We start from the raw sequence: 27752 nt of genomic DNA on the forward strand, positions 1-27752 counted from the left end.
TCACTGGTCTATTCTTTGTGCAACCCCCATCGGCATGCTGGGGGTGGATGGCACTGCTATCCAGATGGCTGTAAAGTATTAAAACAGATAGCTAAAATAAGCCGAGCTATCTATATCTATTTTCCTCAAGACAGCTCTTGCTCCCCTTAAGATTAGCAGGGGTAGTTGTTTTGGATTAGCTATTTTCTTCCAACTTCCTCTGGGCTATAAAAGAGATAGTTAAAGTACTGATGAAGGATGTAAAAGAAGGAAGCTGGTAACCAAGAAAAACTGATAGATAATTTCTGCAGATGGTTAAGAAGTAATGACTTGGGGGTAAGGTTCTATAGTTTAGACAGATTTTTGTTTAACAAGGAATTAGTTATATACAAATAAAGACTACTAACTAAATGCTAATGTAATTTTGAGAACGCAGAGAGAAAAGGACATTTTAGAGCTAGAAAGGACCTTCATCTAGTCCAAGAAACCAAGGACCAAGGAGATTCCATCAGTGTCTATCACAATCTTAATATTTGAGACAAACAGTGTATTCACCAGCTGTGAGACTTAGTTCAGTGAGCTCGATAAAAATGCTAAGGAAAACATGCTCCTAGGCTGATGCTCCAGGAAGGCTGGCTCTATAGAACTTTGCTCCGTTTGTAAGCCACAGGTATGTGAGTATGTGAGCGCACACCATCAGTGCAAGAGGCTCATTTATACCTAGGGGCTTTGGTATTAAATTATATAGTGGGGCTGGATCAGTGTAACTCCATCTCCTGGCAAAATCATCTCTAAGATCAATAAACTAAGATCAGTATATTAAAGTAGAAATAACTACTTTTTCAAAAGTTGCATTGTACCAAGGACAGCATCTTGGCATTTCAAGTCCCTGTTACTTAAATACATTTGGAACCAAAATATGGAACTGCAGAGGAACTAGTTCATTAAAAATAGCAGCTTGAAGACAACTGGGTCTAGGACAAGGGTAGAACAGGAAAGAAACTGAGTACATCCTGTGGATGTAAGAATATGGAGAACTGGGAAAGTGTTATGTAACAAAAGCGAAATAGGAAGAAACAAATGCTAAAGAGCTCACCATCTAATGTTTGTTGATGAATGTTGCTAAGTAAAAACCAATACTACTGTAGAGCCTTAAGTTCGAAGATTTCAATCTCTAATAGAGGCCAGTTTAGGTGATATTCTAACTGGCCCTTTTGGACCCATATAGTATTATGGTAATGTGTATCCATAAAAAAGAACTATGGTGATTGTAAAAATTGCATTTCTTCTAAGTTGCCAAATGAAGACTACAATTCCATTCAGTCCTGTTTGTTGGTAAGGGTGTTTCTTTGCATTCTCATTCTTCAGGAAATGGCAGTTCAGTCTGACTGGCTAATGGAAAACTAGCCTGCCACCTTTACACTGAGCTACACTGCTGATGGGGTTAGTCCCAGGAAAACAGGATTGGAGTTCTACTGGACTGGGCAAGAGAAGACTGACCATATTTTACAAATACTTTCATGTAGACCTACCTGAAGAAGGAAATCTTAGAAGGACAGCCAGGTCTCACTAACTGCTCATTTCTTTTCACCACTGCCTTTTGCACTTACCTCTAAAGGCTTTACATTCAGTCGTCCTGTCCCATCCAAAGAGACACGTCTTTCTTTCTTTCTCTCATCAGGTGTGGCAGTTGAGTAACTCCTCCCACTTACTGACATTTTTCTCAGTGTTTCAATGCTGTGTCCAGTTCTAGCCAAACACTCCATTTGCAGGTTCTCGAGAGGTTGTGTTTTTATAGAAATGACCCCTAAGTGTTCTGCAACAATGTCTGGATCAATGTTGATTGGCTGTTTCCCATGGTGAGGAATTATGCTAACTGAAAGCTCCTGTCCCTTTAAATCTTGATCGACCCCTTTTTGCTCTTGCTCAGGTTCCGTTTTGATAGCATGCTCATATGCCTTTTCAACAATTCGACCAACGTCCAGATTGCCAAAGAGATTAGCATGTGACTCTTTTGGGCTAATTGTTTCTAATGGGCAACTGGAAAGTTTCCTGATAATTAAAGAAGTCACTTTAGGAAAGATGTGGTTTACACCTTTCATGTCATAATAAAGTTCTTCATGTGTTCCAGATTGCTGTAGTACACGATTATAAATGGAATTGACCATCTGAGAAATAATTTCTATACTTTCTGGATTTAAAAAGTTTTCTTCAGGATTAGCAGCTATAATACTAACGTTTCTTCTGGAAACTTCAGCTATTACAGATTTTGTCAATTGAGATGCAATTTTAATTAACTCAGGCTTTGATAAGTTTTTAGCATCTTTGCTTGAGGCACTTGGCAACTTTATTAGTTTAGCCAAGAACAAGGCCAGTGCTTCCTCTAAAATCCTGGCATCTAATACAGCCTCTTTTTTGGATGAAGGCTTTTTCTTTGACTTAAGGTCATCAATAATCTTAACCACCTTTTCCATAATTTTGACAGCTTCCAGAACTAACTCTGAACTTGATGTTTCTTCCTCTACTTGAGGATGAAATTCTGACTTGGAAATTTCCTTCACCATTAAAAATCCTATTATATCAGACAGGACATTGCTCTTACCCATTAAATCTTTATACACTGAAATATGGGAGCCAGAGTGCTTTAAAATAGTGTCATAAACAGAAGTAACTACTTTTTCAATAGCTGCACTGTCTGCTAAAGATACAGTGGGTGATTCTTTGACCTGTGGTACTACTGTAATCTGACTTTTAGAGATATATTCTTGGAATGAACTTAAGATTTTTGAGGTTATTTTTTGCATTTCAGCATTTAGAGAATTATCTTGTCTCTTATCTGCCTTTGGAAACATAGATAGAAGCTTCGACAAAAATTTTACAGCAATTTCTTCTATTATGTTAAAGGGCAGTTTGTAAGCCTGTGATGGCTGAGGCTGGGGAACTTCAGTGGTTTGGATAACATCTTTAAGGATATTTTCAACAACACTGTCAACTTCTGTACACTGAGGTGGCGTCAGTTCTCCAGAAAAATAGTTTTGTAACTGATTTCCAGTCACTTCCTGTACAACTAATTTCACTATTGTTTCTGAAAGGATTCTGCAACCACTGCTGATACACTTTTGTATGCTCTCTTGAGATCCAAATTGTGGCAAGAGATTATTATAAATAGCCTGAACCACTAACTGAATAACTTCATCATCATTAGGACATAGGGATTCTACATACTGTATAATCATATCTTCATCTTTGGAAATTTCTGTTATAACTGTACTTGCTAACTTCATTTGAAGGAAATTCAATTCTGTGTACAAATCATCCTCAGATATTTCTGCTTTAGCACTGGCTACTGTTGAGAAAATTTTTGATAGAAGAGAAGAAATTATACTTTCTAAAAATTCATGAGGCAGCATTATGGTGTATGGCAATGATGTTTGACACTCTTTGCAGGCCGTTTGGGCCACCTTATGGACTTTTTTCATAACCTCCTTAGAGTCTAGAGGCAAACACACTGAATCTGGAACCTCATCATAAAGTAGCAAGTTTAGCTGATGCTGAAAAATTTCTTCTATTACTGCATTAGCCAGCCTTCTTGCTAATTTTTCAACATTACTATTTATGTCCTCACAAATGGAGTCTTGAGATCTATATTCCTGCAAAATATTGCATATAGAGGAGTGAACAACCTTATTGACCAATATTTTATTGATTGATTGTTTTTTAGCCATAAAAGGTGCCTGATCTGAAGAAGGTATTTTAGTTGCAGGTGTCATTTTCTGCATGAGTGGTATACTATCCATAATTATTTTTTTCTTGGGAGGTGTTTTATCCACAAATGGTTCTTTTTGCCTGAGAGGTGCTTTATGAACTGATGGAACTTTATCCTCAGATGGGAGGAACTTACTTCCTTGATCTGGGTTTAATACTTTAATTTGAGCATCTGAAAACTCCTTTAACAGGGAATCAATCAGTTTCAGAGCCGTGTCATAGAGCTCAGCTTGATTTACATCATTGGTTGCATTTTGGCATACATCATCTGTATCCAGTAAGGAAGAAAAAATCAATTTGTTAACTATTTCAGAGATAACATCTTCTAAAAAGTTAGTAGGGAAAATCCTGGGTTTATTTTCTGGTGGGTTCTGAGGGTTGTCCCATTTACTAGGTTTACTTTTAATCTCCTTATCTTCACTTTTCTCATTCTCCTCCTTTTTTGCAGGAGCATTTTGCTTAGCTGAACTCATTGAAGCACGCTGTGCAAAATCGTTGCCATCCCCTTGAGTTACATGTGCTGCTTTATCGCCTAGAGGGTTTGGGGATTTTGAATCAATCATTGGTCCTTGGAAAGAAGATATTTCTAAAACATTTCTGTTAATTTCAGTGATATTTTGGACATGTTTAGGATGCAGGATTTGTTTGTCATCTGTAACTGTGTAAGATGGAGAATCTCTCCTTTTCTCTTGGCTCTCTCTATTTCTCAACTTGGATTTCAGGGATGGTAATTCAAAAAGTCTATCCCCCTTCCTTAATGAACTTTCTTTTTTCTTCTCACTCTTCTTTTTATCAACTATTTGAAAATCTGTTTCCAGGACAAGCTTCTTAATTTTTGTATCATCAGTAGCTACTGAAAGACGTTGGCATACCTCATCACCTTGCCCTTTCTCATTTTTTCTAGCCAAATGGTCTTTCTTCTTGGTTTTACTCTTTGTAAGTGCTGTACCCAAATCTAGCCCTCGAGTATCTTTACTGTTCACACTGGTTGTTGGAAAAGTAACTTTTGATAACTTCTCATTATCTTTTCCAACTGAACTTTCCTTTTTCTTTTCATCTCCTTTCTTTTTCTTTGCCAAACCTCCAACTGACCATGATGCTAGGGTAGTTACTTTACTCTGCATAATGCTACTTATATTGGTGCATATTGGCTCATGGGTGCTGCCTGTTTTCACTGACGCCTCCTTCTTTTTGAAGTTCTCTTTTCCATTAAGTGTTTTTCTATCTATCTCTAAAGTGTCCATTTTGTCTTTTAGGCCTGAGGTGAGAGGAGTAAGTGTAGATAATTGTTCTAGTGAAGAAACTTGGTTCTCCTTCAAGCTTCTGTTTATCTTTGTAAAGGTTTTATATGGTAGGTGTTGAATTCTTCGGATGATGCTATCCACATTTAGAAATGAAAAGAAGGTGGAAGACCAGTCTCCCCAAAAAAGTGGCTGAATCTTGAAAGCAGAGATTGCCTTCTTGGCTAAAGCAGCAATCATTTCTATAGCAATGTTACTTCTATGATCTTTCTGAACATTTTTAGATCCATGTATTTCTCTGATCTCATCATACACAGAATCAGATACTTTATCAACTGTCTCTTTATCTATTGGTGGAAGCGAAAACATTTTTTCAGCATTTGCTAGAACTTTAATTTCACTTTTTCTAAATTCTCCTATCAGGGCATTTGCAAATTTTATAGCCAGGCCCATGAGGTCTCTTTCTGATGTTGCTTTGTCCTTAGGATCTTCAGCAATACTTGGTAGGGTATAAAATTTGCGAACAAGGTCAATTATGACATCTTCCAAAAATGTAGCAGAGTACACAGAAGCCTGAGGGAAGGGCTGCAGTTTTTCTTTATTAGGATTCAAGAGTTCAATGACATGGTCATTTTCGAGTAACTCACTGGGAGATGATTCTTCATCACATAAAAATGGCTGCAGATGGTGGTCCACAATTCCCTTCATAATGGAACCAGCTATTCTCCTAAGGAATGGGCCTCCCTTTTTGCATGTATCTTTCTGTGCATCATCTTCAAACTTAATTTTTTTCATAATATTGTTACACATGGAATCAACAAAGTTATCAATTGCCCCTAATTGCAAACTTTCCACATGCTCCTCTGCCTTGGCAAGTCTAATCTCATGTTCAGTAATTTCTGTTATAATATCTTCAGTTAGTTTTGAAGCTGCATTCACAAACTCATAATCTGGTGGCACCTCTTTATTTAGTTCTGTTTCAGTCTCAGATGAAGGGAATATATGTGCTAGGAGCTTGTAAATCATATCTTCTAAAAGGGAATGAGGCAATACAGTGATGCATGATGGCAAAAAGTCATGGCTATCATCATTGATGGTGTTGAGTATATTTCTGATGATGTTCTCCTCTCGGAGGGAGGAATACGAAGAAGTTGCTAATTCTCCTGAAACTAATGACTCCACTTGATAATCATAAATTTCTCCTAACAGCAAATAATATATTTTTTCCCCAAAACTGACAGCGTCACTTTGTATAGCTCTATAAATATGAATCAGAGATTGATAATCATCCAATATTTTTTCACAAATAACATGGACAGTTTTTTTAACCATTTCCTTATATCCTTCTGAAAAATACAGATTTTCATCCAAGTGATCTGCAACTAAAATTTGTGATGTGGTGAACTCCAGCACAATTGATTTTACTAATCTTATAACAATGTCAGTAACATTGGCTTTTGCTTTAAGTGGGTTTTCAGCGGCCATGGTATTATGTGAGAATACATAAAGGATTTTGCATAAAATCTCAGAAATTACTTCCTCCCAAAAGACAGCTGAATTCACAATGAAAGATAATTCTCTTTGTTTAGGCTCTACTGCTTTCTGTTGATATGTTTGATCCACTGTACCTGATGGATGTGTTTTATCTCCAGATAAAAATGACTTAAGATGATGGTTAAATATTTCTTTTATGATATAACTCGCTATTTTTGTAACAGGTATATTACTTATGCCTTTTTTATCTTTTGAAAGAGACTGGTATAAGTTTGAATGAGAAATGTCAGTATAAATGGCATCAACCATAGCCTGGATATCTTTTTCTGATATCACATTTTGTTTTTCATTTCCATGTTTAATAATGCATATTGCATGTTTAGAAATTACTGACATGATTTCACTGATTAGTCTCACAACTGTGTCGCTAAAGTCTGCCTGCAAAAGGTCTGGGTCTTCTGCACTGCAGTTCAATGGACTTATCTGAGATAAAATCTGAGTGACTATTTTTTCCAAATGTGTATGTGATAATGTGGTGGTATATGTTGAATAAGTCTGTCTTTGGAGTCTTGATTTACTGATCGCGTAATGAACTCTCTTTATCAAAACATCAGCATTGAGTTTTGAATATGATTTAAAAGACAGGTTTGCTATAAAATCTGGAGGAATTTGGAAACCAAAAACTTCAGTCAGGATAATTTTAGTTACCCTCTCAGCCAGTGTCTTTGTGTCACTGAGAAAGTCCTTATTAGGTTCCAGTTCATATTCTTGTAAAATTTTGCTATATGCCCTGTCAATAATTTTGATCACTATGTCTCTATCTACTGGTGGAAGACACAGTTGTTCCTTAGCATCTTCTAAGATGTTAACTTGACCTTTTGAGAATTCTTCTGTTATCAAATATATGAGTTTTTCAGCTGTTTCTAACAGTTCTTTTTCTGACTCTCTTAATGATTTTGTTTCCACAATTCCTAACACCCTGTGAAATATTTTGCTTAAAACCCCAGAGATCACATCTTCCAAAAAGGCTGAGGAGTAAACACTGGCAAAAAAATGTTGCCTTCTCGTATCATCAAAGTATGTATATGATGAAGGAAATGACAATTTTCCATACACAAATGGATGAAGATGCTGTTGACAGATATTTTTAATGATAAAACCTGCTATCCTGTCAATAAGAACATTGTCCTGGCTTGTAATATCATGCTCAACTGCTTCTTGAGAACCAGAGTTTTGCAAGATATTTCTTAATATGGAATCAACGAGATGCTGAGCATCATCCTCTGAATAAATAGATTCGGTTTCATCTTCATCTTTTGAAAGTCGAATTTCATGTTGGGAAATTTTCCTCCTAATAACACTGATTAGCATTGAAGAGATTTCACTGTGATTAATTTCTGATCTATTTTTTGGAGTTTCACTGTGTGGAACCATGTTAGATGCAGAAGGAAAGATTCTAGATAATAGTACTCTGATTATGTCTTCTAAAAACGTGTATGGTAGCAAGGTGTAATAAGGAGATAAATGATGGCTTGGCTGGGTAGGTTCACTGATACTACTAAAGATGTTCTGAAAAACGTTCTCTGCTGTTAAAGTAGCATAGGAAGAAGCCAACAAATCCCCAGAAAACAGTGGGTGAAAAAGATAATCAGAAATAGCTGCTACAATTAAATTGGTAATATTTTCTGCAAAAATATCACTGTCTTTGAGTTCTTTATCATCAACCTCAAGGGCTAGCCCTTGTTGTTTCAGAATATTCTCATAAACTAAATTGACAAGTTCATCCACAGTGTCTACATCTACAGTGGGGAACGGCTGCTCTTGGTCATCATGAAGAATGCAGATTTTAGCTTCTTTAAAATGGTTGTTTATTGAGTTTACTATTTTTGGGGTCATTTTATCCAAATCACACTCAGTGTTATACTTTGGATTGAAGACCTTTGATAATAGTCTGGCAACAATTTCTTCTACAAATGCATTAGTGTAAAAGTCCATTTCTAGTGATGATGGCTTCTGGGGTCTGTGCGGCTCTGTGACTTCACTGAGAACCTCTTTAACCATATTCGATATTTTATCCAATGAGGTCGTTGAATGTGGTAAGCCCTCTCCACACAAAAAGGGTTGAAGATGATTTTCAATAATCTCTTGAATAATGAGACTGGCTATTCGCTCAACCATAATCGGGCTTTGGCTTTCTATACTTTTCTGTATTGACACAAGAGAGCCAGACATCTGCAAAACATTATTATAAACAGAGTCCACCATATTTTGAAGGTTTTTTTCTGTATATAGATATTGACAATCATATTTAGTGAGCCAAATCTTGTGCTTTGAAATGGCTAGCAAAACCTTATTTACTGTACAGGTGGAGATCTCATTAAAATCCAGAGTCATTAAGTATTTATTTCCCAAGCATGAAGCCTCGCTGGGTGGAGGAATGAGCTGAGATAATAGTCTTCTGATGACATCTTCTAAAAACGAGTGTGACAGCATGGTAGTATAGCCTGTTGAATGCTGACCTTGGTAATTAAGTTCATTCAGGTTGTTTTGAAGTTTCTGCAGTATATTTTCAGCTTTGAGAGGGTAATATGAGTTAGGCATGAGTTTTCCTACAAAGCACAATGGGAGTTGGTAGTCTACACTCTCTTTCAAAATGTCATTAGTTATCTGTTCTGCTATTGAAGTGGCAGCATGTGCCAGATAATTGCCACAGGTAACTTGCAACGTATATTCCCATAAAACATCATTAAAAACAGAGTCAACAATCTTACTAACCGTTTCTTTATAGACTGGTGGGAAATATATCCTTTCATCAACACCCTGTAAAACAGTGACTTGAGCGTTATTAAACTCATTCACCACAGAAGTGACATCTAATATATTCATCTCCTTGAGCTGAGCTTCAGTGATGTTTACATTTTTGCCCTGCAATGAGGTGGAGAGGTTAAGAAAAAGGTCTGCAATTATTTCTTCCAGAAATGTGGCAGAGTAAACTCCCGAGTTCATGCCTCCTGGATATTGCATGTTAAGAATGGCTCTTGCATTCACTTCCCTTTTACCTGGTCTTCGAAGAGGAGGTAGAGAAGAGAATTTCCCTGAAAACTGCTTACCAAATGGGGTTTGAATTTTGGAATGAATCGACCTAAGATTATTCAGTGGTCCTGTTGGAGGCTTGTTGTCATAACTCATGAATCTTACAGAGCTTTTACCCTGTCTTGATTCTTTTATTTGTGGCATTTTTACTTTTGGGGAACTAGATCTCACTCTTGTCCTATATGTCAAATGCTTATTTGTAACAGATGGACTTCTGGGAGGTTGCTGTATACCGCATGACACTTTTTCCATTAAGGATTTTACCAATCTATGGGAAATAATACTAAGCATGGATTCTTGATCTATTTCTGCCAGATTTTCCAAAAGGTCTGACATGACATATCCTTCAAATGGTGAGCCATAGTCCATTGTTCCCCTGCAATATTCCTCTACATTTTGAAGTATGTTGAACAGTTGACGTTCTGTTGCTATTTCATCAGAAAGAGGATCATCTGTAAGGAAGTTGTTGGTTGTGCACTCTTCCAAGAGTATTCTAATAAGTTTCTCACACACAACATTCAGAAGAAAAACTGACTTTGGGGAGAGCCCTAGGTTATTTCTAGGAATTCTATGACTTTCCTGGTTATTTGAAGATAGGAACATTTTTCTTGCTATTTTACCAGAATCCATATCCCAATGTGGACATTCATCTGGCAAAAACAAATTGAAAACAATATTGAAAATTTTGTCGACTGTTTCTTTGGATTCCTGAGTTTTTAGGCTGCCAACCAGAGTGTCCAACTTGCATGCTAGGGAATTTAGTTTATTTTTCTGTGCTAGTTGATTAACTTGGTGAGTAGGAGCTGACTTCCAACTTCTGGCACCTATCTGTCTTTTCATAGTTTTGGTTTTGTTGCAAATGGGCAAATTATGGCTTTTAACCATGGAAGGTGATTTTTTTCTTCCTTTGCTGTCAAGGTGATGATTTATTCCTATTTCTTTAGACAGAACATGGATCACTCCTATCAAGAGATCCTGAAAGAGATCATCGAAGTCAGCCACAACTTCTTTTGGGCAGTAAATATATTTTTTTTTCACAGAAACCACTTGTTGTGTAGTGTCTGCCTTTAATATGTCACTATTAAAAAGGATTTGAATAATGGTTTCAGAAATGCTTAAAGCAAGCCCTCTGATAGAAACTGACCGGCTCTCAAACACTTGGGAATGAACTAAAATAACTTTGCTAAAAGTTGCATCTTGGTTTTCCAGTGATTTCTGTTTTGTTCCACCATCTTCAGTGCAATTGGAAATGCTTGAAATCATGTAGGAGATAACCAATTCAGTGAGATGTTCACAAAATTGATTAAGTGAAGAATCACTATTTATGCTTCTTAGAGGCTGTTTTGATTTATGTTTTTTGCTTAACAGTGTGGAGACAATAGGTACTTTTTCATCAAGAGGACCTTAAAACAGAAAACATTGCTATTTTAACATGCATTAAGGGAAAATGTTGACATTCAGAATACTGGCAATATTTTATATATGAATTTCACTTTGAATGTACCTCACTCAAGAAATAGAAAAACCTAGTCAAGAAAGGGACTAGGTTTTCTTCAAACTTCTATTTCCCACCTGTGGAATCTTTGCTTCTGCTGGGAAGTTAGGAAAATAGCCCATGAGTATTCAAATCTCTAATTTCTGGTTTCTTCCTTGGATAGCTATGTTGCTTTAAGAAGTTGGAAATCCTGGGGCAGAGAAATGATTTCCAGCTTTAGAGTTGCAATGAGCTAGGGTGATTCCAGTGATATCTAGAGATCTCATATAATTCTTGAAAACATTTTTGGCTGTTCAGCTAATTATCCCATTTGGGACTATACAATACACAATACACTGAACAGAATGAACTGCTGATGTTTGACAGATTTTTTGACGTATAAAAAGGCTATTTCATATGGTTCAACCCAATATATGCATGTAAGCTTTCATAGAAAGGGAGTGTAGATACTATAGTTGTAAGCATGGGTTTAGAGTGCTTACTGTCTACTCTATATTTAAAAAGAATTTAGGTCAGAACACTGGAACACGAACAGAACAAGAAGTTTAATGCCACTGTTATTATGAACTCTATAACCAATAACTGCAAAGACTTTAACTGTATACCTCAAAAAGAAGTTGGATCATTACAGTCAATTAACTATGTATGAGGTCTGACTATAATGTAAGAAGCCTTTTTAAAAAGAACTTAAAAAAAAAACCCTCTTGGAACTTCTGTTTGGGAATTGCCTTTAGAGGAGCTGTATGTCCCAAGCAAGACATCATTCATAGTCATACCTCATGTCCAGCCAAAATATCCCACTTTAAATTATGCCCATTTAACCTCATCTGTAGATAAGACAAATTGAAAAACACTCCTCCATATAAAAATTATGTAAACGTGTCACTTTTTTTTTTTTTTTAGCATACTGACCAGTTGAAAATCACACCATGAACAGCCACCCCAAATCTAAGGCTATATTCAGAGAAGCAGAAATGTAGTTTTTTAAAATTATCATTTACTTTTTTTCCCTAAAATTATGCTAACTCTTCTAAAGTCATCCATCACTCACCTCTGGTTTCAAAGTTCTTGAAATAAGTGACCACAGATGTGGTAACATATCTTGCTACTAAATGGGTTTCATGTGGTCCCAGCTCCTGATCTGCAAAAGCGATGACTTCAGCTTCTTCAAGATCTGCTATTTTCTCTAACTTTGGGTATTTATTTTTCCACTTTTCCAGTAAAGTGGAATCTTCTCCATTTGCCACAAAGCTTTTGTTTTCTTCTTCAGTTTCACAGCTGACTCTTTTTTCCCAAATTTTAAGCAAGCTTTTCTCATCCTTTTGTTCTCCAGATATTACAGAGAAAGGTCTTTCCTTTGATATTAAAAATGGCTTCATAGTTTCTATACTTTCATTAGTGTGTGGGGTTTGACTTGGAAGGCCATAACTCAACAGCACGGTATTGACAATATTTTCTGCAGCTAAACATATTTTGAGTGGAGAAATGGTTGTCTGTATTTGGTTTGGCTGAACAACTGGTTTGGGGGGCTCACAGTGAAGCACTTTTTGACTTTCTCCTTCTTCCATTTCTCTGAAGGACATGGGGTGCTCTAGTGCTGCTTGTGCAGAGTCACTGGATTTCTGAGATGGTTTCTGTAAGATAGTGCTTTCTAGGAGAGAGCACTTTCCTTTCACAGCTTGATTAAAATGACTGAAGATTTGGGCTTCACTTCTAGAATATGATGGTTTAAGCTCTGATTTGAGCCCTTCCATTGGTTCTGTGGTTTTAGTTGTATCTCCTGCAGAGTATCTGACACACGAAGGTATACTTGAGGAAGTCTTGTCCTTTATTTTCTTATCTTCTTCTGAATAAAACAATAAGCCAGGGATTTGTGGAGGATCATCCCGGCAGCTAACTCCCTTTGACTCTGAAGTGGACATTCCCATTCCGATTGCAAATCTGGACCAATTAACAGTGCAGGCATTTATAGCTCCTTGAAGCAGACTTTCCTTTGAATGGCTTTTGATCATCAGCTCATAGAAATAAGTGCACTGGTCCATCAGGGTGCTGATGTTCTCACTTGCTACAATGTTTTCTTCAAATATGCTAATTGAATATGGCTCTACTTGGCATTTTTCCTTGTCTAGTTTGTTCTTAATTATACCAAGCATGTCATTGACAGTATTAACAGTATAAGTAAGCAATTCTGAATGGAATGAATAAAGCAGTACAAGTATATTCTGTATGTTTTCCTGGGAAATCATACTACTTGATTTAGATTCATCAGTAAACTTACTCAGTCGCTGTAACCTGGGCAATATCGTTTTCATTAATGGTTTCTGTTGTACAGCAAAAAAGTTTTCAATAGGTGTTCTCACAATTTCAGAAAAAGCATGTGTAAAGACATGTTTAAACTGTAGGTCTGCAAATGACTCTAAGGTGTTCAGAACCCCTTCTAAGATCTCTTGAGCGATTTGGTGGCCAGAGCCCCCCACCTTTTTGTCTTTCAACTTTGTGTTATAAGTTGGTACATTGTTGAGGTTGTTTGTTCTTAATGAACCACATTTACTTCTAGCAGTAGTTTCTTCTTTGCTTTCTAGTGTTTCGTCACTATCTGTTGTAAACATCTGAGTCAAGAAGCACAATTCTAATTTTTCAAATAGCTTTTCAACAATTTCCTGGCCAAATACATTAATTTGTGCTTGGGAACCCTCAGTTCTAGAAGCAGTGCCATTAAAATTATGGTGCCTGCTTTCACAAGGCCCAGGAAGTGACAAATTTAAATGTGAAACAGATTGTTCTAATTCTTTTGCTTTCACTGAAATTTCATTCAAAACAGTTTCAGCTACCATCAACAGCTTATACTTTTCGTTATCCATGTCACTTGATTCTGTTTGCCATTTATCAAACATTTGTTTAAAAATATCTTCTTTAGGAAAGATTTTTTTGAGTTGTGAAGAAACATTCTCCAAAGAAAAATGGGCTTCTGGATTTGCAAGAGAGATTGTACTAAAATACCCCTGTGAAAGTTTGAGATCATCTGAGTATGCGCCTTTTATTGGGTTGGCCAAATTGCTCTCTGTAGCATATAATCCTTGCAAAACTGCATTAACTATTTCACTTGCTGTCACGATTTGATCAGAAGGTAAAGCATTTACTTCTACCATTGCTCTATTCTGCCTCACTTCTTGAAATTCATTTACAATTGTTTCCAGAATATTACTTACTATATCCTTGGCATACATTTTTAGTTCCACAGTGGGGAGTTTTGCTCTTACTAAGGGGTTTCTGGCATCCCGTATTGATAGCAGGTGTGGTAGTCCAATGGCAGTCTTGGACCACCTGCTTCTTAGAGTCTTCTCTCTAGGACCTAACTTGGTTTTCCATTTGGCTTTAGTTCCACTAGGTCCTAGCTGTGGTTTTGTTCCAAACTTAGCCAAAGAGGTAACTTTTGATTTTGTTTTAAAATTTATTTTAAAACTTGTCTTAGGGCTGTCCTTGGGACTAGCTTTAGAACCGCATGGCCTCAGATACTGAATTTCATCAGACTGACTTTTAGGGGATGAACTCTCTCCTAGATTCAGCAAAGCAAAATCTGTGATCTTTCTGAGAACCTTTTGCACCAATTCTTCACCCACTTGCAATGGAGAAAATTGCAATAAGGTGTTTTTCAACGAAGTGACACTTCTGATGCCTGTGTAAGAATAAAGTTGTGGTATCACAGTTTCAGGGGGTACACTTCTTTTTCCTTCTTGTTTCAGTTCCCTAAAGGATGATGGATTCATCAGTAATTCATCACTTCCAGATACTTCCAATTCTCCCCTGGTCTCACTGTTTTCATATAAAGATGTCATAATTATTAAGAACATTTTTCTGAAAACACTTTCAACTATGTCATTCGCAACACTGCTTATATGTGACTGGAAGGCTTTTTTTCGTGCTGTTTTAATTTTATCAGACGTAAAGTGGGGGAGTTCATTAAATAGATGCCAATAGTCTATGTCTTCCATTACCCTTTGATACACCTTCTTTAAAATTTCCTTAACTGCACTTAGCAAAGCAGTTGTTTTTTCCTTTCTAGATTCTCCATTTCTAAATATTTCCTCCAAAACCCTTTTCTGGTTTTCTGCTTCTGATATAACTTGGTTTTGATCAGAATATTTTGAACATAGAGACAGTTCGGTGTTATCTTCCATCTTTCTTTGACCTGGCAATATTTCATTTTGTAGAGCTAGTTGTGTAAAAAGACCAGGGTCCCACTTTGAGTAAAAACCACTCGCATTTAAAGATATTTTATCATGTAAGTTCTTTAAGATGTTGTTGACAGTATTACTTGCAATGATGTTTTCTTGGAATGAAGTATTGTTTTGATATGAATACATCTTTTGGATTTCTAGGTCTACATCATTTTTTATAAGCGTCAAAATAGTCTTGGCGATTATGTCAGCATATTCCTTAAGACCAGCTGGTGATATATGAATTGCAGGTCCATTTTTTTCTCTGTAATTAGCAAATGTGTAATTTGTGACCTCTTGACTGAGAACGGTTTTAGCTGTTGATATTTTCGGGATATTCACATCTAGTGGCATTTGGTTTGATTCAAGAAATATGCTGTCGTCTCGTTTACAATATGTAAATTCTGGGCCAACATATGGTTTTTCTCTAGTCTCAGTATCAAGAATAAATAGCAAATCTATTCTTTCTGTGGCAAAAGATTTTAACCTATTCAAGATACTTTTAGTAATGAAGTGAGCATTTTCTTCACAAGGGTCAGGAGATTTCTTGGCATCATGTTTCTTAAGTACAGTTGTCTGATTATCATCAGAATAAGCTAATTTCAGCTGTACATCTCTCTCCTTTTTTGCAGATGGAAATCTCCCCCTTTCCCTTTCATTCATTGAGTCTATCACAGGGGATTTTTGATGCTCTGCTTTGGGCAATGCACCAGAAAATATCAGGGGAAATCTTGGAGAAATGGAATCCTTCGCATTTATGCCAAGAATGATAGCAGAAGTGAGATTTTGAAGAACAATATCTACCATTTCATTGGAAATCATAGCAACACACTCCTTAGGAACTAAAAGTGTTAGAATAGCCTTATTTGCATACTCAGGGTCCGTTTCAGAGTATGCTTCTAAATGTCTCCCACTTATATTACCTTTAAAAGTGGATACAGCAAGTGGGAGATTATTCTCATCTATTGTTTCCTCACAGATGTCAACTAAGATACCTTCAATGGTATCTTGTATTTGAGACTGAAGTTTTTTTCGATAATCACTTTTACTGAACAGCTTTTCAACAATATCTTCTGACCGATCTCGATCAGTCTCTCTGTCAAATGTATTTTTTTCATATTTGCCTTTAGTAGACACAATATCTAACAGTGTGTTAACAATCTGACTTGGAATACTTTCAGAACCCACAACATTATGAGTTAAGAATGGACTTTTTATTTCTTTATCTAACTTGTGTTTGATTCCTTGTAAAATTTGTCTAGCCACTTCTACTGCATATATATTTAATTTAGAAGTAGTCAGTTGACACACTGAGGTGGTCTTTCCTGACTTATTATGATCCACTGAGCAATAGGAAAATTGATCATCAGAATATGAATCTTTGGTTGATATCCGTGGTTGGCTTAAAGCAGTCTCATCCTGCTGTAAAGGTAAAGCTATTGGAACTGTGAAGCTGACATGAGGACAAAATAGAGCTTTTACTTTAGAAGTAGCAAATGTTTCTAAACTTGTCAATACTGACTGTATAATATCTTCAACTACATTTATTTTGGTCAGTTTACCAATACTGAATGTGGACTGAAGTGTACGCGGATTTCTGTCCAGTATGGCAGAATAAACAGGAGCCTTTGCTCCACTGGCATGTTCAGGCAAAGAGAGATTTGCTGGAAAAGTGACAGTATTATACTTTTCATTTACACTTCTATCTGTCATGGCAGCAGAATAAAGTTTTTGAAATATGGTTCTAACAACATTATCTGCAACAATGGTTACATCTGCTTCAGACACTAAAGGGCCCACTGTTTTATCCAGGGATTGAACAGATGTTTGAGCAACTGGCTCATCACCAGCATGAGGAATGTCACATAAATGGGACTGGGGAAGAGGACGCATTTTTAGTTGATCAATTAAATCATTCTGAAAAATTTCATTCAAAATATTTCTTATGATGGGCACAACTGGGGACTTCTGTGACTCTTTGAGTTCTACTTCAATTTTTTTAAATGTTCTTTCTAGTTCTCGTTGCTGAAGAGAATCTGATTTAGTTTCTTCTTCTTTTGGTCTTTCCTCTCCAGCATTTTCTTTCTCTCTATCTGTAGGATCTTCTAGATATGAGTCTGGGTCCGCTCCTCCAGGAAGAAAATTTCCATAGGTTGGCCTGTATCTGTAATTTTCAATGCCTCTCTCTTCTGGCTCAGTTTCATTAAATACATCTGGAGAAACTGCATCTAAAATGAAATTGACTAGAGTCTTAAGCATTTGTTTCTCCTGTAGTGGCTTGCTTATGCATGTTTCCAAATCTGGCAAGCTCACATTTAATTCAGTTTGAATAGCTTTCAAAATAGTACTTGACACTTTTTTTGCATGCATGTATAAAGTCGACTGCAACTGTTTTTCAAGTGCGTTACCACAAATGTTGGTATTTCCACTTTCCCAGTATGTCCTGTTGTTCTTTTTATTTCCACTGATCACAGTGCCCAGAGTTTCTAAATTTTTATTGGCAAACCCTTCCAATGTAGCAAAAACCATTTCAAGGATATCTGAAGCCATGGTTTTCAGTTTCTTTAGACACTTTCCTTTTGTGGTTCCTGTTTTGGGCACAGTAGTTTTCCCCTTGTTATTAGTCACCTCTTGACAACCTGGCTGGGTCACACTGGACACCATGCTGGAGATTATATCAGAACATCTGCTCAATTCCTGAAGAAGTAAAGCAAATGACAGGCTGTCAGTGTCAATATACTCTGACATACCTTTAAGTTCCGAATTTTTGAAAATGCTGTCTTTCTCAATACCACATAATTTTGTAACAATATCTTCTAGAATTGTATGAGAAATAAACTTAATATTGGACTGCAATGTACTGGTTGTTCTCAAATTCTCAGTGGTCCACTCTTCGTTTTGATCACCAAATAGGGGAGAATGTGGATGGTTTCCTATGAGCTTGCACAGCATGTCATATAAGGTATCTCCAATTCTATCTAACACTTGCAATCTCGCATATGTGTGAATTTCCTCCTGCATGTGAGGACAATGAGAAGGCAAAAGTTTTTGTTGATCAATGTCAACAGTTCCATATGAGATTTTAGACCATAGCTTATTTGAAGGGAGTAAAATACTGCTTTTATCTGTGTTCCCACTTAATACCTCACAAATGCAAGTTGCTAATGAACTTGTCATAATGTCATTATTTAGCTTTGTGACAAAAGAGTCTAATTCCTTTTCAGTGTCAGCAAAAAATCCTGTATCTCTAAAGTTCTTGGGAGGGCTACTCTTCCTAAGATTTATATTTTTCTTATTGTACTGTAGTTCTTTCTGGATAGCGTCCAAAACAATTTTTACCACTTTAGTTGTGTAAGCACTAAGGTGAAATCGAAACACAGATTTCTTGTCAGGTTCAGGGTTTGAATGGGCAGCATGGCTTTCTGGTTTGAAGCAGTTTTGTAATTTTGGACAAATAAATGAGTTCAGCTTCTTAAAAATTGTATAAATGATCTTATCATTAATGTAAACTACAGGTTCAGATGTTGATCCACTTGCTCCAGGTTCTAAACAGGGGTGTTTTGTAGGGTCTATGCCAAGTGCAGATAAAATTTTCATCTTCCTTTTACTCTCAAACCATATTTCTAATGGCTCTTTATTTGGTACATCACCATTATCTAGACCAGTTTGACGTACTGATGAAGAATGTCCGATAATGTGACTAGAAGCTATGTGAAGTATTTTTAATATAGCATCTACAATTTCTTGAGCTACTGTATGGATTTCTGACATGGAGAACATCTGGTCCATCCATTCTTGATGTGACAGATCTTGTGGTTTTCCTGAGGTAAGAAGTGAAGTCTCTCTACCATTTTTATAATCTAAGTAATCAGAAGGCCCAGAAGATATATCTTTGAGTGTCTGTGCTAAAACACTTGTAATTATATTTTCAGAGGCTTTTTGTATTTGATGTGTTTCTTCTTGGTTGAAAAACAAAATGTCTTTATTCCAACCTGGCTTGTCCTTAAAAAGATCCTTAATATTAAAAGTTGAAAGGTCAGTATTTAATCCCCAATTGTGAAATGCTACTTTGTCTTGATAAGCAGGCTTTGTAAGTAAGTTTGTATTTCTTTTGTATTTAAAACCAGCATTTTCCCTTGTTAGCCAGTGATCAGGAGACTGTTCTTGTAATTTCGCTTTTTCATCTTTGATAGTTGAAATCAATACATTTTCTACAATTTTGTCTATTTCTTCATTTTCATCTTCAGAATAAAGGACCATGCCAGGAACATTAATAGGTGGAAATAGGCATCTATTTCTAGGACCATTAACTACTCCAGTGCTGGTGAGTCTATTCTCTTCTTCAGTGCCAGGAGGACTGCTCATTCTGGTAAGTTTACTCTTCTGGACATCTATTTTCACTGGCTTCTGATGTAGCTGAGCCAAGATATCACCAAGTAGCTGAAAGATGGTCACTGTTTCTTTATTTGCAATGACCCTTTCATTATTAAGTCCAATTTGTATATAACCTAGTATAGTGCTGATTGCTTCCTTTATATAACCAACCAGAGAGGGCTGGGAAAAAATACTTGACATTAAATTTTGTATTTCTTCTTTGCCAATCAAATTGGCAGCATCATCTTCAGCAATGGATTTCCTCTTGCTGGCTCTTTGAAGGAACGTATATGTTGGCTCTTTCCTGAGTGGCTGATAAGCAGAGTCAGGTGTGATTTCAAGATGAGTAAGTTCACTTTGCTTAGAAGATGCAAGAGCAGTCAGTTTTTCTAAGATCACATGAACCATATCGTCTGCAATATCATTCATTTTCTCCAAAGCATAAGGCAGTGAAGCTTTTGAAGTTTTTTCTTTTGGAGAAAAGAAATTTTCTCCACTGACTAAGTCTGATTCAAAGTGAACTGACACATTTTCTTGTGAAAATTCCTCAATACATTTTTTCTCAACTGCAGACTGTAGCCTCTTAAGCACATTTTCCATAATTTCAGCAGCTGCTGAGGAAATATCAACAGTGGAGAGCAAGTCTCCTTTGTCAGTGTGAGTTTGGTCAACCAAAGCTTTGGCCGTAACAGAGGAAAGGGTGGGGATGGACTGGGTTACTTCAGACACCATTTCATGAAAAACATTTTCTAAAATCCGCTCAGTTTCCCCTTTTAGGTGATATTTAAAGTTAACATTATTTAACTCCGGCATCTCATTTACAGCTTTTGCTTTTTCATCAGAAGACAGCGGGCATTGTAAGCCATCTGTTTCAGTGGCAGCATCTTTAGATTTCCTTGTGCTTGTTTTAATAGGTGCAAAAAGGTGACTATCAGATTTACAGATTTTAAGCTTGTAGGATTCAGCAGTCTCACTATATTTACGTTCAGGGATTTTAGGGTCCTTTCCTAAGTGTCCTTTCCTGTCATATGCTTTTTCCACAACTGTTCTTTCATTATGAGCAGAAGATGGTTTTAAAGGTGTTGCTGGTTGCCCTACTGACCTGTCAGCTGCCTTTGCACAGGGCTCTGCCTGAACCATCTTACTTGCTTCATATAGAAATGTTTCACAGCATGTGCTACAGCAACTCCTACTATCTGAAGAGAGGGTGGAATCATCAGGCATTGGGTATATACTATTTTGCAACCTTTCTTCATATTTTGTGATGGCTGGGTATAATACACTGGTCACTGCAGCCACAACCCAGGTCATTATATTATGAATTATACTGTTCAGTTCTTCAGAAGTTACCTGGAGAGGAGGTGAGCAGGGATACAAGGGAAATCACAATTTACTCTATTTTAGGGAGAAAGGCTAACCTTTAATTCCTTATATCAAACAGTGCATAGCTAGAATCCAGCCATGGTATATGGAGAGAACATAGGAAACCTATTTAGAACAGATTAATTTCAAGTTGGTTTATTCTCTAGGGCTGTGAGCTATTCTTTGAATAAGATTTTCTTTGATTCAAAATCCCTTGGAACTTTTATTTTCAGCATTTATTGCTGAGGACAAATTGCTTCCTGGCTAAAAAAAAAACCCAAGTGGGTGTCTAGGCTCACAGAAAACAAATGCCCTTGCAAGAAGTAAGACTGTGCTAATGACCAAGCATTATTTTTTTTTAAACATTTTTTATTGATTTATAATCATTTTACAATGTTGTGTCAAATTCCAGTGTAGAGCACAATTTTTCAGTTATACAAGAACATATATATATTCATTGTCACATTTTTTTCTCTGTGAGCTACCATAAGATCTTGTGTATATTTCCCTGTTAAGTGTTTTTTTAATTAAAAAAATTTTAAATGGAGGTACTGGGAATTGAACCCAAGACCTTGTGTATGCTAAGCACGTGCCCTACCACTGAGCTCTACACATACCCCAGCAATATTTTTTAAAAATATTAAAAATACAAGCCAGATTGCCTCTAACAAACTCTTTCATGAAACAAATTTGCAGTTCAAACGTTTTTGTACCTTTGCAGAGATAGCCTCTCTTTTACTGAAGCATCTGTTTAGCTAGGAGGTGAGGGTAGAAGATAAAGCCCCACAGTGAAGGGGTCAGCCTGTGGGCTCTGTGGCTGGCCTGTTGCTGCCCTCCTCTGACAATCAACTGTGTTTATACATGCAAATAACTACAACTACTTGTTAAAGTTTAATTGATGGGCAACAATTAGCACTGATGATTTGAGGGAAATGAACAGGCTTGGGTCCAACAAAACATTATCAGTGTAAACTGTCCTGGATTGGGAGGCAGAGGACAGCTCAAGAAGTAAAGAAACACATTAATTTAGGTGGAAAAAAAGGCTGGACTAGAACTGGGACTCAAAGAGCCAGAAGACTGAGCAGTAGAGGGAAGTTGGGGTCTCCTTCAGAATGAACTGAAGTAGAACCTCAGGGACCAGACTTGAATGGCCATTTCCTTATGGTTAATTGTGCTCACTGTTACAGCTTAGACTGGAACAGAATTTTTGCATCTGCCAAATTCTGTAGCTATTTATGTACTTCTACTTATTGTGGATATATTTGGGGATAATAAAATCCTTTGCCTATAAGAAAATAGTATTCTTTTTTTAAGTTGTTATTATCCTCAAGACAGCTAGACCAAGAATGTGTACCTTCCACAGGAACTCTATTTCTCAAGGCTGTGGATACAAGTCAGTGGCAGCAGAGGCTGGATGCCTGGCATTCTAGCTGTGCATTGTTTGATGTCTTGGCATTTGGGCACCAGATTCCCTATAATGTGGCTGTTGCCTCCCAATTATCTTCAAAGTTAGCTCCCAGATTGTTTAGGTTTAGGGCAACATTCAAAGAAAAGTTAACACCTTGTTGTATGTAGCATATTTTCTCCTGACCCATTAGAGGAGGTCTGAGGGACACTTCAAAGAAAAGCCACTTTATTTGAGCCAATTTCCCAAATCTCTTTAAGCATCTTTTATTGTGATAAAATACACGTAACATAAAATTTACCATTTTAAGGTATACAGTTTAGTGGCAATAAGAACATTCAAAATGTGCAAACATCACCACTATCTAGGTCTCGTAATGCATTTTTTTCATCTACTGCACAGACTAGAAAATGGCTCCTGAGTTTGAAAAACATAGTTTGAAATGACAGCATATGGTTGAAAAACACTTGTTTTACATAAACATCTCCTAAATCAAACACTTCTAAGAATAACATTTAAACATTAATAGGTAAGTTACTTACCTTCCTGGTCTAAATTGGTCTAAATCCGTTCCAGTACATACGAGCTAAGAATTTCAATATATATTATTTTCTTATCACCAGAGATAATGTACAGCAAACCTACATTATTAGGCTTAGGGTAGCTGAGAAGAAACATTTTCAACTTTGATATATAAAATTGGGACATTCCTCAAGTTTTAAGTGAAGTGAAATATGATAAACAGAATTTGATTTTTCAGCTTATTTTCACTATATGATTAAACCAAGAAATATCCTTTTTGTGCCAGTATGTCTCAGTCTTTGTGTTTGTTGCATGTTCTATGAACTGATCAGGTGTATGTGTGAAAGGGTGTGTGAATTTGCTACTCCCCTGAGCTCCTCTCTTGTTCATGATTCCTCTGCCTAGCCCCAGAGTTAGGGCTTATCAAATTCACCTTCTTCTTTTTGCCTGGTCCAAGCTACAGCTCTCTTCTGACCAGGCGCCTTCTTTTGATGGAGTAGCCATCCTAAAATTCTTCTTACTCTCAGCAGAATTAAAAGATGATCCTGACATCCTGGCTCACCTGCCTGAGGGGCAGGATGCCCCTGAGCCAGATGACCTACAAGCATCTGCAAAGGCATTTTCCTTTAATGTCTTCCCACTATGGAATGGTCTGCGGTCTTTGATGCTTTCCCTGTGATGATTAATCCTAAACCTCCCCTAATCTACCCCCTTGAGTCCCCTGCACAAAAGGTCAGTAGCAGTAATTCTAGACCCCTTTTAACAATAACTCTTTTAACAATAACTGTGGACCCTCTGCAAAACTCAAGATTAACTCAGAGTGAAAGGCAAGAGAAAAAGGCAAAGTGGAAAACTGACTAATATCAACAGATGATTTTGCTGGTTGTCTGACTCACAGATTTTTCTCTAATAACATATTAGAAAATATCAAAAATATGTTGCTTTATCAGTGAATTTCATCGTACATACTTTTTCTTGACAGCGATTTTGATGGTAGTTTTGTTGTCTGAAAAAGTAAAGAGATTGATTTTATTACTTTTGGTTAATAATTTATGTAAATTTCCTCCGAATTCCTAGTCATTGAATCAGATTCCAGCTTGTGCTTGCGAGTTTTTTTTCCTCCCCAGCAATTCACGAAGAAGATAAGGTTTATTTTTTATCTAATCCCCCTAGTTAGCCTCCAAGTATTTAGCCCCTGGGTATAGGACATGCTCTATTACTCAGAGGAGTAGAATGAACACAAACAGTAGAATCGCTGCTGCATATAGTAACACCTACCTGCTATTACCACTCTTGACATACCGGGGCCATGTTTGTTCTGTGGTGAGCTGAGAAGAGCATGAGGTTGGAAAGAGAAAGGATGGGCTAGTCCTTTCTGCCTGGCCTGCTTGATCAGAGCTTTCTGATAATTCATTTTCTATCCTCCTCCTCAAAATTCCTAGTCTCTTCCCTGTGCCCCACAGTAGGAAATGATCTATGGATGATTATTAATAATGGTAGATTAAAATAAAGTGTTTCCAAGCATATGTGATACCAAATTAGATGTAGCTCTTTTCTGGGTATCACAGTAGTCTATGTTCTAATCAAAATAATTTATTATCACGTACTACATGGAACCAAAATTATACCTTACTAAATTGTAGCAAGAGAACCAAATCATGTAAATTATAGAATAATAACAAAGAGTCTTTAAAAATCAAGGCCTAAGACTAGTTCTGATTTATTTTCATACTTTCCTGCCTACATGGATCCCTTGCCTCTCTTCTTCTTGACCTTCTTAAAGGAACAATGGCACTCTATCTTCATTTTTACTTGGCCTGCCCTTGTGTTATCAAATGTATTTCTTTCCCCAAGGCCTAACAATTTAATTTTGAGAAATATAGTCAGACTGTGAAATTAACAACCTAACCCCTAGAAGCAAAAGAAAACTATACAGGTCTCAGCAAGGTTTTGGCAGCAATAGCCCACCCTCAGATAATACCTTTTTTGCAACATGGAACCTGGAACATGTATGCTAACATCAGTGACATAGTTCCTATCCTTTGGCTTCATTTATTTTTCTAAGACCCAGTTTCTTAGGCCAACTCTAGCCCAATTTCCTTTCTGGAGATCCTCTGCAGTCTAAGGCACCCAGATTCTTTTTTCTGCTCTACCTCATACCACAGGCAGCAAGTGGAGTCCTGTGCATTTGTTGCTACCTGTCCCCACAGGCTTTATGTCCCAAAGGCATGAATTTAGATAAAAGGAGACAGCACAGACCTGAGAACAAAACTAACCCCATAGATCAGAAAAGCCTCATATGAGACCAGTAGAAATCAGTTGTAATGATGGATACAATCTGCAATTTGCAATGAGCTCATGATCAGTTTCTCATTGGAGTCAGTTGAGCAGAAACATGTAAATGAACTCAATGTTACGTTGGAAAGTTCCACCACAATTCTAGGAGTGCCATGATAGTCTATCCGCTTTTCCCTAGTCTTACGTGGTTTTCTTTGATAGTTGATGCTACTAGAGTGAAGTGTCTAAGGTTTAGGTCATTTGTACTGCCAACCCTCTACTTCTTAAATAAAGATGGCAGTGATATTAATGACAATTAGTTCAGAAGCCCCAAAGATAAGGCATAGACTTTCACAGTTTAATTTGACATGTCATAAAACTATAAAAACCTTTCTGTTTCTGACCTTCTCCTCCACACAACCTCACTTTAATCCAGAAGATACCTGGCCAACCACCCCTTGAAGATTGTGACAAAACTAAATTTTAGTCTGCCTAATCCTTCTGAATATGAATTTTTAATCTAATTAGTGGTCTCCTACTGGTATCTCAGGCCTATAGCTTTGGGATGATGCCTGATACCTCTTGATCATATATATATGTAGTCCATTCTACTGTCAAAGCCATTTACTCATTCCAGTAGTTGAATGCAATTTAAAAGGAGCACCACTGTATCCTAACATCAGTGTTCCAATCTGAGAAGCCAAAGACTGGGTAGTTCCATGGGTGGCCCTCCCTGTGCCTGACATTTTACCCACTGTCCTGCCCTCAATTCACTCTCTGGCATTGCTCATGTCTCCCTGCCTTTTCTCCTGATGCTCTGTGAAGCACAACTGAGGTCAGAAGCAGCGTTTTATTTATCTTGGTATCCCTCTAATACTCAGCACTATTCTTTCTACATAGTAGGTTCTCAAATTTTGATAGATAAATTCCCATTTAACATGTTTTAGATCTATGCATACTTTTCTGTACTCCAAACAAAGGCCACTGTGCAGGTTACAAATCATTAGTGGACTTCTGCAGGCGGCATCTATTTAACTGTCTGCAATTTGTCCTACGTGATGATGTCGGAGGTGTGCAGTAGAGTTATTGATTTGATATCACATCCCTCCTCAAAACCACTGGACTGTCATCTAATGAATTAAATACAAACTGAGCACAATCTTCAGGGCAACAGACTCACTGCTTTCTTTACTCTGTTTCTCCTCTCATTTTCCATCCTAAGCATAAGATCATACTCACTATCTATATGCAAAGCTTAATTATTACAACTGTTTACCCCGCCACTATCTTATTACATTTGCTTCCTCTTGTCCTGACTTCTTTGGTTCCTAATTCTATTTTATTAAGCTTACTGTGTATGTCCTTTATGTTAGCATTAGAAAAAACAGAGAACTAAGGAGTTAAGGGAAGAGAAGAGAGCAGAGGTGAATGGTGGAAGACATGACGACTCCACAAGTTGAGTCCTGGGAAGCAAGGAGCTACATCAGAACAAGAGGACCAAGCCAAAGGCCTCGAACTCGTGTGTTCTCTGTCAGGTAAAGAAATGTGACACAGGTGCAATGGGCAGAGCCATATGAGTTGATGCTGTAGCTACGTTTTCTTGTGCTCTGGCCTGAAACTGTCCTAGGTATAGCTAAAAATATTTAACCCTGTGTATTTGAGAGGAATGAGGGAGAAGCTCCAGGTCATGTGTAGAGTTCTTCACCTTAGTTGATTTTTAACAAATAGGTATCCAGAGCATTTGCTATTGAAAAAACTCAAGTGACTCTGTGGTTCTGTAGTCTAAGGTGGGGGTGGGGACAAGAGGAAGAGGGAGGAAGGAATTGACACTATATAAAACTATGCATAATCATTATTCTCTCATCTTTATTTCTTGAAACTATCTTATTACTGAGCTGGTCAGCTTCTTTCCTTCAGCATCCTTGTCTCCCATGAGCCCTGAGTAAATCAGACAAACTGACTTCTATCACCTCTAGCTCAAAATCATTTTCTAAAAAGTTTGGTCTGAATGTCAACACCATTTACCACCATACACTACTTTGCTTTACCCAACCATTTTCATCAGAGTTTGGGATTAAAAAAACTATCCTGATCCTCTTTTGGTTTGTTGACTGTTTGAAAGATGACAGTGTTGGGTATGTATATTCTATATGCATGAAATATTATTCAAGTCTGCGGGGACTAGGACATCAGCAGAATAGGTGGCCACCAAGGTTTGAGTGCTGAAAAGCCCCCAGGCCAAAAAAAATCTTCTTCACTGGCCTTTATTTTGCATCATTAGACATTGATTACTTTGGATTACAGTGTAAATATCCTTAGGAAGGGGTAACAGATTAAGTCCCTAATACTATATAGTAAACTAATTTATCATCATTAGAAAACCAATAACCTCCAAAGGCACAAATAATGCATGTTTGAATGGGGAGAGAGGAAAAGAATAGATCCAGATCCCAGAATAAGCAGTGCTACCTTAAAAGGGAGTAAAGGTACTGTATATTAGAGGGCACAAAATTAAAGTGAGAACAAAG

At 37.1% G+C, this 27752-nt stretch overlaps 1 protein-coding gene across 1 annotated transcript in view; it reads right to left on the bottom strand.

The window, feature by feature from the left end:
• The window catches only part of LOC105079685 (fibrous sheath-interacting protein 2), a 66830-nt gene that overhangs the window by 12078 nt on the left and 27000 nt on the right, over positions 1 to 27752 (bottom strand). Inside the window, exons 14-16 of the mRNA XM_045505466.2 lie at positions 23917 to 23953; positions 12119 to 17981; positions 1590 to 10975 (exon numbers count right to left, since the gene is read on the bottom strand). Of these exons, the coding sequence (XP_045361422.1) occupies positions 1590 to 10975; positions 12119 to 17981; positions 23917 to 23953 (15286 nt within the window). The remainder of the gene's footprint in view (positions 1 to 1589; positions 10976 to 12118; positions 17982 to 23916; positions 23954 to 27752) is intronic.

The sequence above is a fragment of the Camelus bactrianus genome, chromosome X (assembly GCF_048773025.1).
Source record: "Camelus bactrianus isolate YW-2024 breed Bactrian camel chromosome X, ASM4877302v1, whole genome shotgun sequence".
Taxonomy (NCBI): domain Eukaryota; kingdom Metazoa; phylum Chordata; class Mammalia; order Artiodactyla; family Camelidae; genus Camelus; species Camelus bactrianus.